The sequence below is a fragment of the Brassica napus genome, chromosome A6 (genome assembly GCF_020379485.1).
Source record: "Brassica napus cultivar Da-Ae chromosome A6, Da-Ae, whole genome shotgun sequence".
Lineage (NCBI taxonomy): Eukaryota > Viridiplantae > Streptophyta > Magnoliopsida > Brassicales > Brassicaceae > Brassica > Brassica napus.
Genome location: NC_063439.1, coordinates 19,304,893 through 19,316,781, shown reverse-complemented (window position 1 = coordinate 19,316,781; position 11,889 = coordinate 19,304,893). Strand labels below are relative to the sequence as shown.

Here is an 11,889-nt window from a genome sequence, read left to right as displayed (position 1 = left end):
TTCCTTAATTTTCACAAAAAAATATGTTTTCTTATCCGTAAAAGACACCTTCTACACTGTGTAGAACAATGACAAAAGTTTAGAATGCAATTTCTACTTCATGTAGACGTACAAATAGTGTTTAGATTTCGCATTCCGAGAATTTTAGAATATTTCGTAAAAGTAGAAATTGTATCATGGAGAAAAGTAGATATCTTTACAATTAGTAAAATTAGCATTCCCCATATTTAGAATTTTAATTAAAAAGAAGATTGTTCGTTATAAAAAATGTAGATGAACTTGTATAATCTAGAATTCGTTTTCTACTAACTCATTTTCTGTAGAAGACAAAATCTACTTTTAGTAAAATATAAAAAAAAATTATTTATTAAGTTTTCCAACTAAAAAAAATATCATTTTGTGTATATGAGTATTTTATTAATTGTTTATATTTTTAATAATTTTTTTGATTCATAAAACTATTTATTTCACTAAGTTTCAGAAATAGAAAAAGTAAAAAATAGACAAAATGAATAAAACTGGTTTTGTGCCTTTTTTTTTTTTGGCAATTTTTCCTATTTTCTTTGTGAAAACGATTATTCATTAAATATACTACGTAGTGATACTCATCTAAACCATTTTTTCTTCGTCGCGTAACAGTTTTATGTCATAACACAATAAATGTGTTTGGTTCGAATATCTTAGTTTGACTTTGACAACTATAGTAGATAAGTAGAACACTGATCGCACACGTGCTTTGGTTTCTCGTCTTCTCTGCCTTTCGGCAAAACTTAAAATTGTCAAATCTAATCTTAAGGACCACAAAGAATTTTAGACGTCATGTTTGTGTTATCAACAATCCAAAAACGGCAACCTGATTTTTTTCTCTGGCCTCAGGTAATGAAATGCTGCAAATAGCAGCGTATAGTACAACATTTTTTCTACCCGTTAACAATCTTACAATATAATTTATGGCTTAAAGAATCCATTTTATATTAATTGGAAAACATTACAACATTTTTTTTAGCCACGTGTCATCGCTAAAATGATTTTTAAAATTATTAAAGAATTAAGTTGGTCTATCAAAATATAAAATAAATTGTTTATTAAACTAACCATAAATACATTATTAATGTGCTTTATTATTTCCTAAAATGAAATTACAGAATTGTCTAATGTGATTAATGTATATATGACAATTAATGACTTTGAATAATAAAGATTTGATAAAAATAAGTGTATTTTATATTATATCTGTTTAATTTTGAACTATTAAAATAAATTAAACAATCATATTAATCATATAATAAAGTTTAGATTTTTCTGTATATGTTATATTTTAAATTTTAAAAAACGAGTATAAATTAGTAGAACTGTTAAGAATCTCACATTCAAAGTTTGTGATCCATGGTTTAAAATTTTTGTTATGACATGATACAAAATGATTACAAAATCATATAAGTTGAAAGTTTCATTTAATAAGTATTAAGATTAAATGATATATATATATATCATTTTAAATTAAACTATATGCCATATAAAAATACATAAATATTTTAATTTTGAAATTTACTTTGAACAAATACTTTTTGATAAAAAATATATATCGTTTCATTTGTTTGAAAATATTATAAACTACTAAAACTATTAATCTTACAATAAAAATTTTATTATCAGTAATTTAAAGTTTTTGCTATAACATATGCAAAGGATAAAAAAACATATGAGTAAAAACATCATTTAATATGTATTTAATATTAAAGTATATTATATATATATATATATATATGTTACTATAATTTAAATTTAATTATATACCATATCAAATAGAAAAAAATATTTTTTGGACTATAAAATTTATTTATATGTTTGTAACAATTTATTTCTATAAGTAATAGTTACTGAATTTTTAATTATTCAATATATTTATTATCTCATAATATGTTAAAAACAAATAATACATAAAATAATTTTTATATATAATATAATGTTCGAACCTAGTACTATAGTATTGAGTTATTTTCAGCCATTTGTATAGAATTCAATGTGGAATAGTTTATGCAGATATATATATATATATATATACTAGGGTCGGCCCGCCCTACGGGTGGGATATTAGTTAATTTGATATTCACTAAATGCTTGAGTTGAAATTTGTTTTAAGATTCAAGAATTTGGTTATCTGTTATGTGTTACTTATTAGTATGCGGTGGTATAGTTGTTTTTCGATTATTCTTGCTTTGGTATTGTATCAAATTAACTAATTGTCCAACTCATAATTATAGATGTACAAATGTGGATTTGTGATAAAGTTTGATGACAATACTATTTTTTTTTTTAATTCTTATTCATAGTGGATTGTGCATGTGTCAGAAAGAGGTCTATATCAACTTTTATGTTTTTGCGTATGGATTTTACATATATATTATTTTGTATAATGCATACTTGCTATACAACATTTGCTTGTAGACTAAAAAACTGTTTTCTATATTTAAAAAAAAATATTTAGTGTAGAATATAACATGGACATATGTATTGACTATATATAGAAGTTGGGTGTTATTTTAAAATGACATATGTATAGAGGTTTTTCAACCATTATTTCACTGGCACAAAACATTTATAACTGCAAATACATTCTTTTAAAAGCAAAACTAATAAAAGCGTGTACAACAAATGTATTTTGATATATATTATATGCATCAAGTTATAAATGTTGGAAACATTGCAAAATTGTTTGGAGCAAAGTTTTTAACTTCACGATCTTCATCTTGACGTCAGTTCAGTGCCGGCCCTGGCCACAAACAGAAGAAGCATGGACTTCCAGCCAACACGATAATAAGTATTTTCGCGGCCACATATTTATAAAAAGTGACTTTAGCCTAGTGGTTCTAAGAGAAATTACCAGTGTTTGAGGTGCTGGGTTCAATTACTCTTGACAGTTTTTTGTTTTATTTTGACTCCAAATATAAAAAAGAACATGTGTCACTCCATAACGCACGACTTGATGACGTGGCATCACAGGAGGGAGGCGAACATATTTATATATATATAGATAGATATATGTGTGTGTGTAATTAATCTATGATAAATGTTTGCTGTCAAAAAGAAACAAGGATAGATATGCTTTCCTAATTCCTGACTAAGGGTAGACATCCAGGTTTCGGCTACTATAGGCTAAAGCCCATTGGAAAACAAATATTGAAGCCCATAGATTTCATTGTTTGCTTTTTTATTTTTATTAAACTTGTTTTGAAAGAAAGTATTGTTGTTAACCACAAGTATTTTAGATAGTGTGAATTTCAGGAACTCGATCCATGATCTAATATCCAACTCTAATATCCAGAGTTGGCATTTAACATTTCTAACTAGATTTTGATCCGTGCAACCGTACGGGTGTTTGTTTTCACTTTTTTATACATAAATTATTATTTTAGAACATAAGTGATATATATTTTTAATGTTAATCATATACTTAAATATTTATATAACTATTTCAAATATAATAATTTTATAATCTACATGTTATAATTAATTAATTGTTTAAACCTTATGTATTTGTCACTTCTTATTATATATTTATCGTATTTTATTTGCATTTAGTTATTAAGCAAATTAATATATTCATGATAAAATATATTTAAAAAAATTTGTATTTAATTTATGCTAAATTCTGACCCGTATTTCAAAACTGGATTTCTTTTTACCAATATTTTTATGCTTATTAATTTTAGATAATTTATTATTGTATATATAAAAGTGTAAGATATGTTAATTTTTAGACATATATTATATAGTTTGTTAATTTTAAGTCGTTCTATCATCATATTATATTTTAAATAATTAGTTTATATTTATGAAAATAAAATTTATAAATTTATCAATTGAATATAATTTTATCATATTTATTTTAGTATAATAATTATATTTTAACATGATCGTGACTATAAAAAGAGATAAAATATGATATAATTTATTTATTTTCATTTCTAAACGATAACTTAAAATACATTAAGTTACTGTTTAAATATTACACAAATTTATTAGAATTTTTAAAATATAATATATAAATATATATTATATTTAAAATGAAAATATATTATGATTAAAGTAGTTACAAAGATTTTATATTATTAACTTTAAAGAAATACATGTTAAATTTTTATACATGTATTATATAGTTTGATAATGTTAACCCACTTTACCAACATATTAGATTTTATTTTTAAACATAAATATTTTATAATTACGAAAATAAAATATATAAATATATAAATTTAATACAATTTTATTATATTTAGCTCAATATAATAATTTTAATTTAATATGATTGATTATGATTATATAATAACTAAAATATTATAGATTTTTTTATTTTTCATTTTATATAACTGAATATATTAATGTATAATAATATTTTAAACTAATTTCGAAATTAGTGAAAATATTTAAATATAATTTCAAAAATGAAGATCTTGTAAAAATCTTTTTAAACAGATTTATTAGAATTTTAAAATAAATATATTTATATTTAAAATGAAAAGATATCAAAAGATACTATGATTAAAATATTTTAAAAATTATATTTATTATTAGTCTGAATTAAAATATAGTATGAATTTCTAAGAATAGGTCCATTAGGTCCATTTTAAAAAAAAATCACACATGAATCAAGGTTGTGACTTCTATTTTAATATATAAGACTAGATTCGGACCCGCCCTCAAAGGGCGGGTATATATATTTAGAAATTTAATTTCATATTTATGTTTTTCTTTGAAATCATATTTATGTTTTTCTTTGTAATCATATATGTGTATAAATCTTGATCAAAGTCTATTTTATAAAATAATAGAAATTTAAAAAATTGACCCGACATACACTCGGTTCTTTGTAATAATATGCATGTATGCCCGTTTTTTTGTAATCATATGCCCGTATGCCCGTGCGCTTTTAAAGTGTGGATTTATTTCCAAAACAAATCAAATTTATTTGATATATATTTATATTTTTTATTATTATTTATATTTAAATGCTACAAAAAAGTATTATAATTGTGCAGATTATAATATTTTGACATTTTGACAGGAATAATTTTGATGATGAAATATGTAATTTGGTTTTAATAAAATCATGATATTTTACATTTTTAGCATTTTGAATTATTAATATAATTAATATTCATACTCGGAAACCAATGTGGAGTCTACCCGTAAGTATGGGTCCCGAATCCGATTAAATCCAACCTATATACTCAAAAGTATTAATATATTGTATTTATCTAAATTTTGCTAAATTTAATTTATAATATAATTTTAGATCTTTTCGCGATATTTTCATATTTGATCTGAATCGACGATAAAAATGGTAAATCGAGTGATCTGCATATAATCCAGCTCAGATTTTGGATTAAATTATAAAATTTCTATTTAAAAACTCCATAAATCCGGTTAAAAGCCCAACCCGAAAAAACCTAGATAAATCTAATGATCTTTTATTTTTTAATTTAAATTTATTTTAATTTCATGATAATTATAATTTGTTTATTTAAAGGTGAAATCCTAATTTGGTAGATAAATTAGTCAAATAATTTGCATTTCATGAAAATGAAATAAAATTCTAATTGTATTTGGTAAATAAAAAAATATTTTTATATTAACTATTTCAATGGTAAATAATATTATACTACTATATTATATATTTTATTAAAAGGGCAGGTTAGTAAATATAAAGCATAAACTTAGATTTTAAATATTAGTAGTCATAATCATAAGAATAAAGATGGGTATTAATTCACTGGATTAACTTATGTATAATGTATAAGTAAAGTATTATTTGTTGGTTATAACATATATTGTTTGTAACAAAATGTGTAAATGTTTTCAAAAAAATGATGTAGTTATTATGCAGATTTGAATCAAACGTATATCAATTGTTTATTTGTACATTCTGGTAAACATGGTAGTTATGAATCCTAGAATATAGGAATAAAGGTAAGCAGTTATAAAATATATTGTTTAATTTTTGAATATATTGCATAGGAAAACAATAAACTAGACATAACTTTTTATCAATTGGTCATGTTGCTGTTTTAATAGTATTGATTTAAAGAATTTTTATACCAAAAGATTGAAACTAGGATACAATGAGGGCCAGGTCTCAGAATATTAGGTCCTGAAACTCAATTATTTGTTTGGTCTCTAAAACCATAAAAATTAAAAACGTTATGGAAAGAAATTGAAATGTGTGCCTTTGTCTAATTCAAATAAAGGCATTACCAACCGAACTATTAACTTATTTCTGTTTATATCCCTAATAGTTATATAATATTTCAATCCCCAAACTTATGTTTGTTTCTCCTGTACTCAGGTACGACCATGTGTACAATGAAACCAACCATTTTGTATTACCACTACTAGTTATTTCTTTGATTAATTTTCTTTTATCATAAATCCGTTTATTTCATTTTCTTTAGAGTAGATTTAATGACTAAAAGCCCTTTTTTTTTTTTTTGCCATCTAAAAGTTTTTATTAAAGAACTAAGCCCAAATGCCCAAAAGGCAAGCCCACATACATAATCCAAAAAATCCGAACACAAAGAGACTAAACGAAATAGGCCTTAAGCCCAACTCACTAAACTGCCATGCGTCCCGCAAGAACGTAAGGATGCCCACGTGTCACCCGATCACAACGTCGTGACCCACGCGTCGTTTCACCACCACCACTTCCATCATCTCGAGATTCAACGCCGGAGCCCCGGAACCACCAACCCACAACGGCGTCACACCAGGAACACCATTCTCCATCATTTTCTCCGACTTAACACACCACCAGACGAAACAAAACACTCGCCACCAGAATCCACCGGATCCTCAATTACAACCGCCGAAAATCCACCTCCAACAATTATATTGAAGGTAAAGGAGATTCGGTGGTAAAATCACACCGCCAAGAGGATTCGAAGCCAAAACCACAACGCATACCCCAAGAACTTCACATCACGACATGAAGCTCCAACCATCACGAAAGCCGGCGAAGAAAAACTGTAGAAGCCTCTTCTTCCCAAAAACAAAATCCGATGAACGGGAAACTAAACCGGAAACAGATCCGGCGACCAAGAAACAAAACTTTCTCTCTCCTCTGTGTAAGATTTTAGAGAGGGAACAAAGTTGAGAGAGAAAAGCTTTTTTGACTAAAAGCCATCACTTACTTAGCTAGGCGAATAATAAGTAATTAAAAATCAAGAGTAAATATTTTACCTTTTTACTTAATAATTTTTCTTACGTGGAATCATCAGTTAGTTTTAAGAAACTTGCCACAGTTAAAATAGCACGAAATCATATAATATAGTTATAACTAAAAATATGGCGACGAGGACTACAAACACTGCGAACGAAATGTATATATACGAATACGAACATTATGGCCGTGAGCTTTGACTTAAAAGTTAAAAGTATCATGATTAATTATAATTAATCATTACAATTTGAATCCTGAAATCGCAAAATATTTGAGAAGATAGATCAGATCATTAGAATATTAAAAAGATGGTCAGAGGGTAAGCGTGGGGTCAATACCATATGGTTGTCAATAATTAATTAGAATTTCAGTTTTCGAAAAACTTCCATTGTTTCTTGTTTGGTGTGTGACATTCATGCAAACCAGAAAAAGAAACTTAAACGTGCGGGACGTTAGCGTTTGAAACTGCCACAGCACGCAGCCTCTCACGTGCAGACAATTAGGGTTTTTCTTTGTAATGCAAGCAACTACTTTATGAGTTTAATTTTAAGAATCTGCACGGTTCAATGCACGTTAGTTGTTTAGTGTTAATGGTCATGTTGTAAATTTGGTTTTGTATATTGATAATTTTTGGCTTAGAAATATCTTGCATGATACACGAGTTGGGGTTAGATTTGTAATATATGTTACTTTACACAAATATAAGAAACACGAAAAAACAATGAACTGGTGATAGTCTACGGGTAATTTTCTTGCTTGGATTTGATTTCTCATGGTAATTAATTATCACTATTTAACTAGTTTAGTCTAGGAACTAAATTATTATTATTTAGCCAGTATAAATTTCGGTCCAAATAATTTACATGGTGAACCGTAATAAATGACTGGTCCATCCCCTCACATTAGTTAAAAAACATTTTAAATTTGGGTCAGGCAGTATGGTACACTTTTTGGCTAATTCACTTTGTATCATAAAATGTATTCCTCCCGGAACCGAACATATAATCCCAAGATTAAAAATAACAATCTTGCCCCTCATTTTTCTTTATTATATTTCTCTATTACCTTCATTCCGTTTTTCTTATTTATACTAAATTATATTTTTTGTATCCAAAATAAATCTCAAAGTTTAAAATTTGAAAAAATAATATTTCACATATATTTTGAAAATAGTTTTAGTTTACTGATCATTAACAAAAAAATATTTTTACTAAAAATTTGAATAGTAATTGATTTATCAAAACTTCACTACGGCTTAATAGTCCAAAATAATACATTTTGTCGAAAAATTGTTTAAGAGTTTACGGTTAACATTTATAGTCATTTATAAGATGTCAATTACTTTAATTTATCAAAATTACATAGTATTCTCTTGCTTCTAAGAAATGACTTTGTGGAGTTTCACACAAACTGTTTGGCTATAAATATATTATATTATTAAGCTTGAATTAATTAGAGTTGATTACACATTATGATATTGAACCATAAAAGGTAAACCGTTAACTAATAGAATGTGAACTTGTAATGAACATAAGTAGACAAGTCTAAAACTTGGTATCGAAGGGGGTTCTTGCGAATAAAGAGTCCACATCATGTGTTGCTAGTTGCGGACATAAAACAACACAGAAGTGGAGGAGCAACAAAAGATGCAATATAGCCCATAGAATCTGTCCGGTCAATTGAACAAAGTGTTGCCAAATTATTCTTTTTTCTTCTTTTGTGTACTCTCTTTTTTCGTTTCTTATTAGATATTATTGAGTTATGCCTAGATTTTCAAAAGTTTACATAAGTGTACACACATGATATCAATTAATATCTAGCGCGAAATGAAAAATAGTTTGCTCTTTTCTTTTATATGATAAAACATTCGTTTGCTACTACTATATATCAGTTGCTTATATGTCGAGAGTTTCTAAACTACGATATAATCACAAAACTGTTGATTTGTAATTCAAATATTAGTGTTACCACATAATGTGTGTTTGATTTTTTTTATTAAAGAGCTTATAGCCATGATAACTCTAGCAGAACCTTTTTCTTGGCAACAAGGGTGAAATAAATCTAAGAGCATGTTTGAGCACATATTCCTCTAATTTATGTAACCATGTCTAGATCTTATAAAATTTTACATGTGAAATGTGGACGGAAAATTAAGAAATAAGAGATAGAGGAGAACTTATAGAAAGTTATAAAGTGTAGGGTTGTCAAAGCTAATAAAAAAAAAGCTTCCGCGTTTCAATAAATCTCAAACGTGAAATCTCACAACCCCAAACTCGGTGCGCTCGTAAAGTTGACCCAGTGATGAACCGATTGAGGGTGGACCCCACAACTCGGCCTATATCTACATCCACTATCCGCAAATCCTCACCGTCCATTTCCAACACGTTATATTTTTAAACTCAGATTAATAGCTGTAATGTAACCAGTATAACGCGCCGAAAGAATTCTTTTGACCAACGACCAACACTAGACGATAAATAAAACGAATTTTCTACATTTATAATAAATCATGCTTAATTATGACTTTAGTTAATATATTTCCTGAATAAGAATATATATTTTCAACTTTAGAGTGCGCTAAAATTATATTCTAATTTTGTAGTATAGTTTTTTTATAATAGCATAAAGAGAGAAAAATTATTCGATGTACGTTTAAAGGAAAAGCTATACGATTTATTCATTATAATATTGTAAAAAGATATTTAAATATAAACACGCCCGTCAAAAAAGGAAAAGTTGACGTCAGCAAAGTTTGACTCTTTTTCTCTTTCATCTTTTAAACCAAACCCCACGCACTCTCTCTCTCAAACATAAACACAGTTCTTCTCTCTCTCTCTCTCTCTGACGGAATCCCACACGCTTTATCTGGAGCAAAACGGAAAATCAACAAAAAAAAATGAGGAAAGACGATCTATACATCACCGTACCAAGCTTCTTCCGATGTCCTATATCCTTAGACGTCATGAAATCTCCGGTGAGTCTTTGCACCGGCGTGACCTACGACCGCGCTAGCATCCAACGGTGGCTCGACGGCGGGAACAACACGTGTCCGGCGACGATGCAGATTCTTCAGAACAAGGATTTCATACCTAACCGGACTCTTCAGCGTCTCATTGAGATTTGGTCAGACTCTGTTCGCCGGCGCGCTAGTGTCGAACCGTCGGAGTTAGCTGCTCCGACGAGAGACGAGATCGCAGATGCGATCGATAGAGTGAAGGTGGAGAAGGAAGAGAGGTTTGACCGCGAGGTTTTGGCGAAGATTCTCCGGTTCGCTAGAGAGTCCGACGATAACAGAGGGTTCCTCGCCGGGAAAGATGATTTCGTGAGACTTCTCGTGGATCTCATGAGCCAGGTAGATTTCAAAACCACCTCCGCTGCTAAATTGCTCATTGTTCAAGAGGCGGTGAAGATTCTGAGCATGATTCGATCCAAAATCTCAGATCGGCGACGGTTTTCGAATCTGGTTTTAAATAACGGTCGAGATCGGTTAACGACGATCGTCTATTTTTTCAAAACCGGGAATGTTGAATTGAAGATTGATTGCGCCGGTTTACTTGAATTCATCGCGGTCGACTCCGAGTCAAAGGTGTCAATCGCTGAGAGAGACGGTTTAGTAGTCGAGCTAATGAAATCAATTAGCAGAGACTCCGATTCGAGCTTAATCGAAGCAACGTTATCATGCTTGATCGCGATCAGCTCGCCGAGACGCGTGAAGCTGAATCTAATCAGAGAGAAGCTCATCAAGGATCTCACGAAGCTGTTAACGGATCCAACGACGGCGAGCGTTTCGGTGACGGAGAAATCTTTGAAGCTTCTCGAGAGTTTAGCATCCACTAAGGAAGGCAGATCGGAAATCTGCGGCGGAGACGGCGAGTGTTTGAAGACGGTGGTTAAGAAGCTGATGAAAGTATCGACGGCGGCGACGGAGCACGCCGTGACGGTGCTTTGGAGCGTCTCTTATCTTTTCAAAGAAGAGAAGGCGCTTGAAGCGGTTACGAGTACTAACGGCGTTACGAAGATTCTGTTACTGTTACAGAGCAATTGCTCTCCCGCCGTGAGGCGGATGTTAACGGATCTTCTTAAGGTCTTCAAGGTGAATTCAAGATCTTGCCTTTCGGCTTACGACACCAAAACGACACATATCATGCCGTTTTAATTCAATTCGTTTTACTCACTAGGGTTCATAGAATTTGATTTTGTGAGGATACATTATTGAGGGAGAGAGTGGAAAAAAGCATCAAACTGTAAACATTTTGAATTTTTGAATAGTGAATATAAACTCAAAAAAAAAAAAGATTCAATTCATTGCTCATCGAATGGGTAGTCAATAATTCTCTTATTAATGTAAAGTAAAATCAAATTATTATGTTCTTGCATTTTCCAATCATATTGTTCGTATCATTGATATGAAATTACTTTTTCTAAATACGAATTTTAATATATATTCTGTTGGGAATAGGTCCAAGTTTGCCAAAAAGATGAATACGTCATATAGTTCCCATCGACCCACAATGTGTAACGATGTTACATGTGATTTCAATTTCGTCTTTAGAAGATTCGAATACATCACACACGACATAGACATAAGCCTATACGAGTCCTAATCATCTTTTACTTTTTCCCTTCATCTTGTGATATAATTTCATGCGTTATATAGTCCATATATAAAAACT

At 29.2% G+C, this 11,889-nt stretch overlaps 1 protein-coding gene across 1 annotated transcript; it reads left to right on the top strand.

The window, feature by feature from the left end:
• The first annotated feature begins 9,989 nt into the window (after positions 1–9,989).
• Positions 9,990–11,521, top strand: LOC111198655 (U-box domain-containing protein 27). The gene has a single exon (XM_022687561.2). It carries the CDS (start codon positions 10,113–10,115, stop codon positions 11,370–11,372), a length of 1,260 nt encoding a protein of 419 aa, XP_022543282.2. The 5' UTR covers positions 9,990–10,112; the 3' UTR covers positions 11,373–11,521.
• Positions 11,522–11,889: the final 368 nt, after the last annotated feature.

What these genes read in the sequence shown, in the direction of transcription:
- LOC111198655 (XM_022687561.2), top strand. Translation starts at nt 10,113, where the DNA reads ATGAGGAAAGACGATCTATACATCACCGTACCAAGCTTCTTCCGATGT.